Source organism: Mustela erminea, chromosome 13 (assembly GCF_009829155.1).
Source record: "Mustela erminea isolate mMusErm1 chromosome 13, mMusErm1.Pri, whole genome shotgun sequence".
NCBI lineage: Eukaryota > Metazoa > Chordata > Mammalia > Carnivora > Mustelidae > Mustela > Mustela erminea.
In genome coordinates this window covers 64,234,792-64,248,839 of record NC_045626.1, presented here as the reverse complement: position 1 = coordinate 64,248,839, position 14,048 = coordinate 64,234,792, and the positions used below count along the sequence as shown (strand labels likewise).

The 14,048-nt window shown below is 48.7% G+C and overlaps 1 protein-coding gene across 8 annotated transcripts; it reads left to right on the top strand.

Annotated features, from left to right (window-relative positions):
* Window positions 1-578: 578 nt before the first annotated feature.
* Window positions 579-9,794, top strand: PRAME (preferentially expressed antigen in melanoma). 8 transcript variants are annotated; one of them, XM_032309683.1, is made up of 5 exons: window positions 579-1,028; window positions 3,439-3,809; window positions 6,818-7,120; window positions 7,523-8,113; window positions 9,010-9,794. In XM_032309683.1, exons 2-5 carry the CDS (start codon window positions 3,700-3,702, stop codon window positions 9,533-9,535), a joined length of 1,530 nt encoding a protein of 509 aa, XP_032165574.1. In that variant the 5' UTR covers window positions 579-1,028; window positions 3,439-3,699; the 3' UTR covers window positions 9,536-9,794. The 8 variants fall into 8 exon arrangements, with proteins under 8 accessions (XP_032165574.1, XP_032165577.1, XP_032165576.1 ...); XM_032309686.1 differs by lacking the exon at window positions 579-1,028 and adding an exon at window positions 2,667-2,753 and having other exon boundaries at window positions 3,439-3,464; window positions 6,821-7,120; XM_032309685.1 differs by lacking the exon at window positions 579-1,028 and adding an exon at window positions 2,667-2,753 and having other exon boundaries at window positions 3,439-3,464.
* Window positions 9,795-14,048: the final 4,254 nt, after the last annotated feature.

Sequence of the window (14,048 nt, the reverse complement as noted above, 5' to 3'; positions counted from 1 at the left end):
GGGACTCCACTGGGGAACCAAAATACAAGATAAAAGATGGGGACGTGTCTTCAAACTGCTCACTGGGGCAGGGCCACCTTTAATTCTTACGCCAAGCGCTGGGACTTTGGCGGCGCGCAGAGACCCTTTTCTCAGGTTTGGAAGCACTTTCTGCCCAATTGCCAGAAGGACTCTCCCAGGGTCAAGACGCCTCCGTGGTCCTCCATGCCCCCTCCTCTGTCTCTCCAACAGGCCTGGGACCCTATCTCACTCAGCCCTCCAGGTTTCCAAGCCCGCACTGGTGATATGACCCGCAGACTGCAGTCCAAGGCTACTTCTCAGCCCTTCCCAGCACACTCGCCAACCAGGAGATCAGGGGTGAGCCGAGCAGGACCTAACCGCCACCGCACATGTGATCCCAAATGACAAAACGAGGTCCCGCCCACGTGAGCAGGATGAAGCGATCAGGCCCCAAGATCCCTTTAAGGGAGCAGGCCCCGCCCCATCCCCCAAGTTCCCCTTAGCAGGAAGCAGGCCCCACCCTGACCACGTGACCCATAGAAGGCGTGGGGAGCTGGGCCCGCCCTGCTTCTCTCGTGATCCAGCGTGAGGGGAAGGGGGCCCTGCCCACGTGACCTATGTGAGGCCGCCAACCCTCTTCTCAGCCCATGCCCCACGTGACTCAGGAAGCCTTCCGCGCCCATGTGACTCAGAAAGCTGCCCGCGCCTCAGGAAACTTCGAGAGATGCAGTTAGGCTCCGAGTATTGCCTTCCGGCCCTTTGAGAGTGCTTTGAATCCCCAGGTCGCCCTTTTCAGCTGCCTAGTAGGCTCTGGGTTCGCGTGGGGCGTCAAAATGTGGAACAGGAGCCCAGGGCTCCCGCGCCAAGGAGGCCTTAGGAAGCCGGAATCTGATGCTGCCTGGGCCCAGGCTTCCTACGTTCTCCTGCGGTTCAGGTGGCCGCGCGGAATGCGGGACGCTTCCTGTGTCCTTTGCTTGATGGGGGATCCGGAGAGGTTCCAAAGGAAAGTCGAGTGGGCGGACTTCCAGGTGGGTGCAAACTTCTTATCCCAGGGCCAAGGTAGCAGTTCTTTCTTGCTGTAACCACTTGCGCTGCCTCTTACCCTTGACCAAAGACCGCCACGGGTTTGGGGGGGGGTGCCTTCCGGAGACTGCCACCAACGCAGTGGGACAGAGTGCACCCGAGAGGCCCAGTTTCCACCATTGGGACCTGCAAGGGTGGGCTGACCCTGACACCTGGCCATGCCCTGCCTCTGGACGCAGCTCACCACCTGCTGGCATTAGGAGCCGTCACTGGTGGAAGGGGGTGGAGCTCAGGTAGCCCAGGCACAAGGTGGCGGCCCCAAAGTTAGAGCTTGAACTGGTGGTGAATTGGGATAGGATGCCCACAGAAGAGAGTGCACTAGGCAGCGCACTAGGTGAATCATTTCGGAAAGCATGACCAGTTAGTAATTAGGAAAAGAGAACTGTGGGATTGAATGAATGGCTAGTGCTAGGCTGGGTTGACGCCATAGGGAAGGATAAAGGCAGAGAGCCAATTGGCAATTGAAAGCCACCCTCAGGATCTCCTTGGTAGCAAACAAAGAGGCCTTCATCTTGGGGGGTGGAGGGGGAAGGATGTGGAGGGGGGGGTGCCAAGGGTCTGGCTGGGATTTAATCTGCAGGGAAGTAGAGTTCCAAAGGAGGTTGAATTCCCAATCAGGGCAGGTCTGCTATACCAAAATCATCCTGGCTGGGAAGGAATGGCACCCTGGCGTATTGATAGAGTTACCTGCATTGAAGACCCATGATCTGAAATTCATAGACTCTCCTTAACGCTCTGATAGGGAAGTAAGTGAGCCAACTCACCCTATTAAAAACTAAAATATTGAGGTGCCTGGGTGGCTCAGTTATCTGGTTAAGCGTCCCACTCTGTCTCCGCCCAGGTCTTGATCTCAGGGTGGTGAATTCAGGCCCCATGCTGGGTGTGGAGCCTACCTGAAAAAAAAAAAGTCCCCCCGCCCCCCAAAAAAATCCCACTAAATCTTCTATTTGAATACATTGCAGGGGCATTTTCATTAAGACAAAATATGCTTTTCTTGCTGTCTTTCCCACTTTCCCTCCTGGCATGTAAGTAGGGCTTTGTCCCAGCATAACACAGCAGGAGACGTGCTTAGGTTAAGAAGGGAGATAAAGGAACACCTTAAAGGACCACAAAAGTCTATGGCAAGGGGACTCAATATTTTCTCAAGGGAATTTATGCACGTTTACTAAGTATTTTAGTTACCCGATGGTGTGCAATAAGTAAGCCCAAAATTTTGCAGCCTAATTCATTCTTTTTGTTCTTATCTCAGATGGTTTCTGTGGCTTAGCTGGATAGTGCTGGCTCATTGGTGTGTCTGAGGATGCAAGCAAGACCTAGGCTGGGGCTGCAGTCATTTGAAGGTTCATTTGGGCCTGGATACCCACTTTCAAGGCAGCTCCCTCACATGCCCAGTCAGTTTTTGACAAAAGCCCTTCATTAGTTGCCACATGGGCCTTTCCATAAGGCCATTTGGGTGTCTCTGTGACACGAAAGGAAGTGATCCAGGGGGAAGCACGGTGGAAGTCATAGTGCCTTTTATGACCTAATTTTGGAAGTCACACTCTGTAATTTCCACAGATGATCACAGGTCTGCTTTATTCAGTGCGGCGGGGGCCTTCACAAGGGCATGAATGGATACCAGGAGGCAAGAATCATTGTCATTTTGGGCGATTCTTTCTTACCACACGTGGGTAAATGTAAACAAGGGGAACTGGAATATACAAGCAGTTTGAGGAACAGACCAGGGAGAGGGGCAATATATAAATAAATTATGTATTGTTGGACATAGATAGAGTCAGAGTCGATATTACTATCTGGATGTGTAAAACATAATTGTGCCCCACTGTTAGAATTGGGGGGGTGGCTCTAGAGAGCCAGATAATAAATAGAATTCTGGGTCAGGATCCAGCTCACAGTGGTAACCCTGTGTCATTGCCCAGTTTGCAAACACCTGATTGGAATAGAATATTTGGAAGTCAATGCAGCACCCAGATTGGGTCTTTTATCTGTGAGATAAGAACTATCGTGAAAGGAGAGGCTAAGTGGAGGTCTCTGTACCTGTTTCCATTCCTGGTCAAGATAGTTAACAGTATCACATGGTAGGAGGAATGACAGATAATTTTGTCATTCTTAAGGATGCAAAGGGCTGGAGTGGTGGACCTTGTCATATTTTCATTTAATTCAGCAGTCTGTCCCTGCAGAAAGCAGGTTTATCCTGGAAGTTGGCCAAGATTTCTGTAAAGTCACACAGATAGTAACCCCAGCTGAAGCTGCTCTTCCAGATGGGCTTGCCTTGCTTGAGCCGGACTAATGAAATCTCAGGTATATGGTATACAAATGTTAAATGGCAAATGTGTTCATTTATGTCCCTGTCAGGTACCATCTGCTTTCACATGGAACAGGTGAGAGTCTACGTTTAATTTTGCTCCAAGATTATGCCCTTCCTGCCTCTGTCAGGAAGAGAGATCTGGACCACCTACAACCGGGCATCCACAGAACATCACACCAGTTCACCACTCTGACTTGCATGCCATTCGAGCGTGATTAGTGAGAAATGGCTGGCATGTTGGAAGCCTTGATAAGAAACATGCATTGCATCCTTGGAGACGTGCCTTTGAAGATTCAGGGATCTGCTGCATGAGAAGAGCTTGGAGTGCCCCAGGACATGCTGGGTCATACCATCCAAAGGAAAAGATGAATTATCACAACTTGCACCTCCTGTGGCAAAGAAGGAAGCATGACACCTGGTAGGATTCTTCAGGTTTTAGAGACAACACATTCCATATCTTGGAACGCTTTTTTGGCCTGTATTCCAGACACAAAAGACTGCCTCATTTTTTTAAGGTGTATTGGAGAGTGCGCTTGTGTACATGAGCAAGGGAATTGGGAGGGGCAGAGGGAGAAGCTGACTCCCCACTAAGCATGGAGCCGGACACCGGGCTGGACCCTTGGACCTGGAGATCATGACCTGAGCTGAAGTTAGACACTTAACTGACTGAGCCACCAATGTGCCCAAAAAGACTGTGACTTCGAGTGTATCCCAGACTAGGAACGTTCTCCGCAGAGGAGCAAAGTCTAAGCAGACGTGAAAGCAGCCATTGTGCTTGGGCCACAAGATGGCGCCAATCTGAGGGGACTGGGGGTACCAGTGGTAGGAAAAGGTACCTTCTTAGGGGTCTGGAGCCAGGCCGCGAAGTCTGCAGAGGTGACTCGTGTTTATAAAGCAGTTCCTGTAGTGCTAGTGGGCCTGGCAGAGAGCCATCAGACAGGACATGACCCTATGGCCAGAACTGCTTGTCATGAGGGAAGTTCTGTCAAACCCACGAAGTCATAAAGTTGGTTGGGTTCAGCCACTGTCCATTGTGAAGCGGAAGATCCTGCTGGGTTAGAAGCTGTAGCTGTGCCTGAACACTTTATCCTCTTTGTGTCCAGCACCCAACTGGTAAGAAAAAGGAGCCCCATCTTGGTGGGAGTAATTGACCCAGATTAGGAGAGATAGAGCTGCTTTTAAACCAGGGGATAGAGAGGAATAAATTTGACTCCCAAGGGATCCATTTAGGGGCTCAGTACTCCCTTGCCTCATTGTGCCACAGCCGCCTCTGCAAGAGGCACAGGGTGCAGGGGCTCAGACGCTTCAGAGATGGGGTGTGAGCCAGGCCACCTGGCATGCTAGCAAGGACAGCAGAGTGGTAGGGACCTTGAAGGGAATCTACAATGAATAATGAAGAAAAGACAAGATGAGGAGAATCGATGCATTGGAACCTAGGAGAAGGCCTTAAGAAAATCAGTGTGACACGTTGAATATGTGTTTATAGCATTTTTCTCCAGTATAGAGGGAAGTTGGTGAAGGTCCTTCAGGAGGGCGCAGCAGGGAGATGCTTAGGGGCTTCAGTGGGGAGAAGCTGGAGGTGTGAACGGCTTCTCCCAAGGAAGGCATTTGGCAGGAAGGCTGACAGGCTTAGGGGAGGGGAAGGGAGATTGAGAGCATGAGGAGTTTTCACTGCCGCTCTTCTCTGTGTCTTGTGCAGATGTCAGTAGAATATACATCCCCCTTGAAGTGTTTGGTATTTGGACTTAGTCTTAACCAAGTGAGAGGGGCATGAAGGAGGGGCAAGGGCAGAGACGCCCTGAGGGTCCCAGGCATGGTTTCTCTTGGAATGTTCCTTCAAAGAAGTGGGCCATTTCAGAAGCATGGGAGGAGGCTTTAGACATAGCTACTTCTGCAGCCAGGGCCCTGCCTCCTTCAGACGAGCTCTGCCTTCAGAACAATTAGTGGATTGTGACAGGGGCCTGGTGCTGCCTACTGGGCCTCAGCTCTGAGCAGGTACCCCTTCTCACACATACATAGGCGGAAAATGCTCAGTCGGGTCATAGTCCAGAGTTTTGATGGTTAAAATCATCATTTACCAAACCAGCTCTCTCACAGTCCCCTCGTTCCCTTGGGAAGAGCAGCCTGCTGTAGAGCGAGGGCTGAGAGAGGCTCCAGGGAGTGGCAGAGCACAGTCAGGGTGGGAACTAGAGAGAGGTGGGGCCCAGGTGTGGATTGCTGACTGTGCTGGGGTGGAGGGAAATGCATATGTTCCGTATGTTTGTAGAGGCTGCTACCACAGGGCTGGCTAAGCGCTCTGGCCCTTGCCCAGGGCCCTGCTTGTGGGTGTCATTCCTGAGGCCTTTGTGGGTTCTGCAATTGATTTCTGACTTCACCATCCACACAGGCTGAGGTTTTAGCTTCTGTAGTCCAAACACTGGTTCCTCTGATCCACCTTTTTCTAGATTCCAAAACTTGCCTTTTTCTTAAAGAGCAGGGGTGTCTAACTTCTCTCTGACCTGGGTTTAGCTCTTCCTTTATTTCTTTTTTCTTCTTCTTCTTCTTCTTCTTTTTTTTTTCTTCTTCTTCCTTTATTTCATTTGGGTTTTCAGGTGGCAGCTCAGAGCACTCATGTTCAGTCATCCAAGTGTAATCAGAGGTTCACTAATAGATTCTCCAGTGTGTCACTCCCCTTTTGTTCCTGGAAGAAATGCTCTGTGATTCTGCTTGGTTATGAGACACTGCTTCGTTCTGTTTAGTAGTAGTTTATCCAGGACTGTTGGTCTGACTACTTACACTTGGAATGGTGCTTTAATTTTCCTTTCTTTTACCTTTCTCTGACATTTTGGGTCAAATTTTTACTAGCACCATAAGAGGAGTTTTAGATCTTTCCGATTTTTTGAAAATAATTTTCTTGTCTCTGATTTGCATTGAAGCCTGGTGGATTGTAAGTAGGAATGCACTGTATAGAGCAGAAAGGAATCCATATCTGAACATGTGGAAAGTTGCCATTACCATTTTAGTAAGGCCTGCTTGCCAGAGAAGGCAAACAAAAGCTCAGGACCTGACCTCTTGCCACTGGACTAGGGAAAGAGATGGTTGTCCAGTCCTTAAAATCATGTTGGAGATGGTGGTGATCTTGGGGAAGGTTTGAGAAACTAACTTTGGAAAAATTTATGCTCTGTGAAGCTCAGTAAGGAACAGAGATAAAGCCCTAATTACTCTCCTTTCAGCAGCTGGGATCAGGGTAAGGGACACCGGTGCCACTAGCAGAGAGAGAGAGCGAGCATGCTCCAGATTTAGAACTAGAAGTGGTAGGATGGAAGGAGGGTAGGGGACCTCCGGGGATCTCACTAAGAAGGGTGGTGGAGGCTGGGTTGTCCTGGCCCAAAAGAGGGAGGGCTGAGCACCATGAAAATGCACTGAGGATTTTCCCTTACCTTGCAGCAGGTCAGTGGAGATGAGTGGACAAGACCCTCTCAGCCTCTTGGATCTTGCAGCACAGAGCCTCCTGAATGATGAGGACTCAGCTGTCCGTGCCCTGGAGAAGCTCCCTGTGGGCCTCTTCCCAACACTGTCCACGGCAGCTTTTGATGGGGGACACACGAAGACTGTGACAGCAATGGTGCAGGCCTGGCCCTTCCCCTGCCTCCGTCTTGGATCGTTAAGAGATCAGTCAATAACTCAAGACCTCTTGGAAGCTGTCCTAGATGGGCTGGAATTGGTTCCTACCAGTGCTGCTTGCCCCAGGTAACTGGAGAGACAGGGTGCTGATAGTGGCGCAGTGACTGAGGAAGCGGGAGCTGGATTCAGGGATGTGGGGCCCAGGCATGTGCCACCAGGTACAGTGTCAATCATTGGGAAGCCTTGAGCCATTGCTCAGGGTCCCTCTGAGAAGAGAGCCCTGGTGCAGTTCAGAGCCGATCACGCTGCTGAGGTGGTTAAGGGGGTGGCTAGGTTTCCGGGGGGTATCCCCGGAGTGTATAAAAAGGTGGGCACTGAGGAGGGCCCTTTGAACGCATGGTGCAGGGCAGCAGGCAGGGCTGCTGGCTGGCCCAGCGGCCCTTCCCAGGGTTCACTGCTGCTGGTCTCCCAGCCCTGCTGTACTGGCCTGAAAGTCCCAGTCTCTACTATCCTTCTCATTCCCTGCAGGAGATCGAAGCTGAAGGTGCTAGATTTTACCCATGACTTTGAGCACTCCAACTGGGAGGAGTGCTCTGAGACGACTCCTGCCCCCTTTGTCATCACTCACATGCTGGAAGAGCCGGAGGCAGACCCGCTGGTGCCCAATTCCAAAGAACAACCTCCGCATCACCGAGAACCTGTGGAAATCCACACAGACCTTTTCCTTGGCGGTTTGTTCGGCTTCTTCCACCTGTCGGGGTTCCCCTCATACATACTGCAGAGAGTTGAGAAGAGCCATGGCTGTCTGCGCCTCCGCTGTCGGACCCTGGTCATCAACCAGGTGCCGTTGCGCAGCCTCGTCGAGATCCTGGGAATGCTGGAGCTGGAGACCATCCGAGAGGTGAGGCTTCATCACAGGAGCAGGTTCTGCTTCCGGTCGGACCTGATCCAGTTCTTCACCCATGTAGGGCAGATGAGCAACCTGGGCCACCTTATCATGAACGACATCCCCTGGGATTTCCCTGCAGACTGTTTCTCCTTGCTGAGTCCACTGGGCCACCTCCAGAAGCTCCATCTCATCTTTGGCTGTCTCTCAGGCCAGCTACAGAAGATGCTGAGGTGAGTGTGCGGCAAATCCTCTGAAGGTACACAGGCCAGGGCGCCTGGACGCCGCTCTGGGCATTGCTGCATTGGAGCAGAGACAAGCTTGGGCTTCCCTTCTGTGAGTCCATAGAGTTGCTGCTGGACCCAGACTTCAGGGCCGTGGTCCTGGGCCAGCCAGGGGCTGGTGTCTGCTATAGAAGAGAAAGAGGCAAGTCTGAAATTGTCATCTCATCCACTCATTCATTCGCTTACTCCATTCATTCATTCATTCATGCGGTTAGTCTGTGCCAAGCAGTTAGCTAAGAATGGATATGCAACCTTGAAAAAAATCTGTCTAGAGTTTATGTAGAGAAGGTGAATAAGGATGGTAAGTTGTGAGAGGGTGGTGTTTGAGGGAGGAAACTGCCCCCCACAACATCTAAGCTGAGCTGATTTGGTGAACTGACTCTCCTCATAAATGTCTCTCAGATTTCTCTGTGGTATACCCTGGAATAGGGAGCTGTTCTCCTGGGGCACGGGTCTTTGAGTAAATAGAAGTATGGGGAACCATCTTCCTGAACCTTCTACCGAGTAGAATCTAGGCCTTAGCATGAGTAGGAGTTATATCTAAATTTCATTAATTCTACATTTTATGGAGCATGAGTGATAACTGTGTCGAGGTGGCTTGTTAGGAAGCTTAGAGGGGTGCCTGACACCATACTCTGAAAATACAGAGGTCCTGTGGGGAATGGAGAAATGTTTCACTCCATGCTCTGTGTTCTTAACTGCTGCGGAAGATGGCTCCCACCATTTGCATCCAGACTGAGGTAGGCGTAGTGCAAATTTCTCAGGCCAGATTTCTGGATCTTTTCCAAATACATCTAGTGTACACTCCAATTTCCAAGCAGTAAATAGTGTTTGTCTCTCCACAGTGGCCTGCAAAAACCACTAGAGACACTGGTGATTAATGGATGTAGGCTTACTGAGAATGACATCACTTACTTATCCCAGAGCATTCATGCCACCCACCTGAAGGAGTTGGTCCTCTGTGGCAATAATCTATCCCAAATGGTTCCTGGGCCCCTCGAGGTTCTGCTGGGGGAGGTGTCAGGCACTCTGCAGCACTTGAACTTGAGAAGCTGCCGGTTGAAGGAAGCCCAGCTCCGAGCCCTGCTGCCTGCCCTGTGCTGCTGCTCTCACCTCCGCTCTCTGGTGTTCTACGACAACGTCATCTCCACCTCAGGCATCATGAACGTGCTGCAGCGCTTAGCGGGGCTGAAGGAGCTGAAGCGTGTGCAGTACCCTGTCCCTGCTGAGTGTGTTGTATACTTGGATGAATACAGGTGGGGGAACCTCAACAGAGTGGAGCTCGCCCGCGTGCATGCCAAGTTGCAGGAAATGTTGCAGGCACTACGGCGGGCCGATATGGAGTTGACGAACGCGACCTCAGTGGCCTGACTTATGAGAATGCACAGCTGACCTGATGGGAAAGAGGAGCAGCAGTGGATCCTGGAGCTGTGGCAGTGGATTTCCTGAGGATGGTGTGGCTTTGAAGAAAACTATGAAAACAAGATAAAACACGACAAACGCTGTGGTGGGGACTCCTATTTCTGGATCCAACTGGGGCTCCCTTACTCATTACATCGACAAGCACTGGTCAAAAATCGATCCTGGAGGTGCTGTTTTGGTGCTGGATATAAAAAGAGAGAGTCTCCCAGCACTTTTCCTTCTGGTCTGTTTACCCAGTTTCCCTTTCATTTTGCTTCAGCATTCCCACTTTGAACACCACGCAGTTGGGTGAGTTTCTTTTCAAAACACTTTTTTTAAAATAAGGTGGGATCACTGACATGTTCCTCAAGGGAATAGATGAATGTAGGTGCTCAGTATGTAGTTTTTGTTCACCTCTTTGTTCAGATATTTGTCGACTTCCTGTTCAGAAGCTGCTCTTATTGAGGAAGAGTATAAACATTCAAGGTGTCTGCTTTCAAAGAACTTAGCTTTGAAAGGGATGGGTACCACTAAACAGGTCACCAAACCCCTAAGAAAGCTGCTTTCAGAGGAGTGCCATGAGAAAAACAGGATACCAGTATGGCGAGGGGTTACCAGAGTCAGGGGACTGGGATGGTTGAGCATATGTATTGGTCTGTCCTCAGCTCCTGACGCAGAGCTTCTGAAAGCAGTGTTATTTCCTAAGTAACAACTCTAGAAGTATCCTTTGTCCCAACATTTGGCCTTTGACCCCCAGCCCTGACACAGGGCTCTTGAAACCCTTGTACATACATTCCTAAGTGAGAAGAATACTAGGATCGTTTTTTGTTCTAATGACACGCTTTAGGCTGGGCAATCAGATGGCTCCCAGGTGGGGCTGGTCCCCTGAAAGACCAAACCATGATTAGCTTGGAATTTTCAGCCCCTGCCTCATTTTCCAGAGGGGGGAGAGGGACTGGAAACGGGAGTGAGTTGATAACACCTACATGAGGAAACCTCCATAAAACCCCAGTAGTAGGGGTATGGAGAGATGTACCCCAACACCGCAAGGACAGAAGCTCCTGCACTTGGATCCTCTCCCCCCAGACCTCACCATATGTATCTCTTCATCTGGCTCTTCATCCATCCTATTTATCATCTTTTCATAAACTGGTAATAGTAAGTGTTTCTCTGAGATCTGTGAGCCACTCCAGCAAATTAATCCAACTTGAGGGAGGGAGTCATGGGAGCACCTCTGATTTGTAGCCAGATCAGACAAGTGGTGAGTAAGCTGGGGGCTTAACTACTTGCTCTTGGGCATCTGAAGTAGGGCGGGGGCAGTCTTGTGGGACTGATCTCTTCAGCTGGGATCCGCCACTCTCTCCAGGTGCATGGTATTGGAGATACGGTGTGACTTAGTTTTTGTTGCTGGGACGAATCCCCACACATTTTGGTGACCAGAAGTGTTAGAAGTGCAGTGTTTTCTGTGAGGCGTAAAGGAGACCCAGGAGAAAGACTCCCAGCAGCAAAGAACTGGGTTTTTCCCCATGAGGGAGGTAGAACTGGGGTTTTCCTTAACAGTGGCTGTTTTTTTTTTTGTTTTTGTTTTTGTTTTTGTTTTTGCTTTTGCTTTGAGGGAGTTGGTGAGGGGAGATGCAGGAATTGAGGATTCTCTGTAAATATACCAGTAGCTGATAGGTGTGTGTGGAAAAGCATCCAGATATCAGAAGAGCTAGGGAAGCCCCCACTCCAGGCAGAGAAATGAGAGGAGAAATGTGAGAAGGAATCAAGGAGAGACAGAGGATGAAGGATACGTCAAACCCTTTGATGGTGAAAAGGGAGAATCCTTTCTCATGGAGTAGCCTTTTGCTTAGAGTCCCCTGGAGGAAAAGCAACTGAGCTGGAGCAAAGTTGATTAAGGTGGAGGGCAGCATAGTGGAGAGGAATTGTTCCAATTTTTTCTTTATAATAAATGGTGACACCTAAGCACATGTCTCCTCTCCACCCAACTCCCTGTCCCAGATTACTTCCCAAGAACTGCCTTTAACTTTCTGGGCCCACTTCATTTCCTTCTGTTATTTCTACTAATTTATACTTTTGTGTTTTCTCTGTCTCTAATCGCAGCAGTTTGATTTGCTAATTTCAGATTCTGTTTCTCTGTTAAGATTGTCATTCCTTATCCCCCTGCCTAGGATCTCCAATACCATGATGAGCGAGAGTGGGTGTCCCTGTCTCATTCCTTGTGGTGTAAGCTGTGCCTTCAGCATATGGCAATTTGAAATGATGCTGCTTTATTCAGGGTGATGTTTCAGTGTGTTCCACTTCTATGGTTTTGTTTTTTTCCTATATACAGGTGTGCCCCGCTTTTTGAAAATTTGCGTGATGCCACTTGTGCAAAAGACCTCCATTTGTCCCTGTTTCCGCTAAGCAAAAGAAATTTGAAGAGGATTTTCACTTTTTTTTTTTTTTTTAAAGATTTTATTTATTTGACAGAGAGATCACAAGCAGGCAGAGAGGCAGACAGAGAGAGGGGAGAAGCAGGCTCCCCGCTGAGCAGAGAGCCCAATGTGGGGCTCGATCCCAGGACCCTGAGATCATGACCTGAGCCGAAGGCAGTGGCTTAACCCACTGAGCCACTCAGGCGCCCCAGAGGATTTTCACTTTTATGTAAAAAGCGAAAATAGCATTAAGCATTTGTTTTGCAGCAGGTCATCATAGAGGCAGCGCACACCCCAGGTTGCGAGAGTGGCCCTGCTGAGTGCACCCCCCTCCACCCCACCCTGGAACTCTGCTCCACATCTCGTCAAACCACCATAGCTGTGAACCGTGTCTGTGAGTGTGTGTGCTTTTTCTTGGTTTATTTTGTGCTTTTGTTAGCAAGGTGTGTGCTGAGATGTCAGACAAGCCTAAGAGAGGTTACTTTTTGGGTCTGGGAACACTAAAATGTTTTCCATATAAATTAATGGCAGCTGCTTTGCTTTACACAAACATTTCAGCTTATGAAAGTTTTCATAATGCTCTACTTTTCAAAGATCAGGGTACCTGGGTGTCTCAGTTGGTTAGGCATCTGCCTTCGGCTCAGGTTTGTGGTCCCAGGGTCCTGGGCTTGAGCCCCATGTTGGGGGGCCTGCTTCTCCCTCTGCCCACTGCTCCCCCCACTTGTGCACACACACTCAGTCTCTCAAATAAATAAAATCTTTTTTTTTTAAAGATTTAATTTATTTATTTGACAGACAGAGATCACAAGTAGGCAGAGAGGCAGGCAGAGGAAGGGGGGAAACAGGCTCCCTGCTCAGCAGAGAGCCCGATGTGGGGCTCCATCCCAGGACCCTGAAATCATGACCTGAGCCGAAGGCAGAAGCTTAACCCACTGAGCCACCCAGGCGCCCCTCAAATAAATAAAATCTTAAAAAAAAAAAAAAAAAAAAGGAATGCTCTACTTTCAGATAGCAAAGGAAATCTATAGCCTCTGAAAGCCTTGAAGTTTAGTAGGATTCCCTGTGGAACTCTTTGGGCTTGGTGCTTCGTGCATAACTTTTTCTATTGAAAAAGTTCTAACTGATAACTTTTTCTATTCCGTCTATGGAAATTAACCTGTTTTAGGTGTATAATTCAGCGGCATGTTACATCCACAGTGTTTTTTGCAACCAGAACCACTCTCTATTTTCCAGAACTTCTTCACTCCAAATAGTCTCTGTACAGTAATTTCCCATTCCCCCTCTGCCATAATGAAGTGGCTTAAAATAACAAATTTTATTCTTTCACAGTTTTGGAGACTAGAATTGTGATATCAAGGTATTGGCAGGGTTATGCTCTCTCTGAAATCTCTAGCATATGTTCCTTCCTTGCCTCTTAGACCTTTTGGTAGCAGCAGCGTGACTACAGTCTTTACTGTCATCTCACATGGTTGTCTTTCCTCCTTGCCTGTGTCCAGATTTTCTTGATTAGGACACCAGTCATACAGCATTAGGGGCCAGTGTAATCATGTATGATCTCCTATTAATGGATTGCATCTGTAAAGACTTATTTCCAAATAGCGTCACATCCCCAAGTACCAGGAATTCAGCTGCCAAGTAATCTTTCTGAGGGACACAGTTCAACTTCTAATGTAATATGGTCATCTTGATATGAAGTTCTCTGGTTCATGAACATAGGATATCTATTTCTGTAGGTCTTCTTTAGTTTATTCCTGTTTTATAATTTTATAGTTTCCAGTGTACAGATCTATCACCTCCATGGTTCATTTTATTCCAAAGTATTTATTGTTTTTGATGCTATTGTAAATGGAAGTGTTTTTTTAATTTTTTTGGTGGTTCATGATCAGTGTATAGAAATAAAACAGATTTTTGTATCCTACAACTTTACAAGGAGATAGAACTTTATTTCTTCCTTTTATTTTATATTTTTATTGGGCTAACCATACGGTCTTGAATTTCTAGTACAGTGTTGTGTAGAAGTATTGAAAGCAGACATGCTTGTCTTATTCATGATCTTAGGGGAAAAG

Coding starts and splice junctions, on each gene's coding strand:
- PRAME (XM_032309683.1), top strand. CDS start 3,700: ATGAGAAGAGCTTGGAGTGCCCCAGGACATGCTGGGTCATACCATCCA. Junction 3,810..6,817: donor AGAAGGAAGCATGACACCTG/GTAGGATTCTTC, acceptor CTTACCTTGCAG/CAGGTCAGTGGAGATGAGTG. Junction 7,121..7,522: donor ACCAGTGCTGCTTGCCCCAG/GTAACTGGAGAG, acceptor CATTCCCTGCAG/GAGATCGAAGCTGAAGGTGC.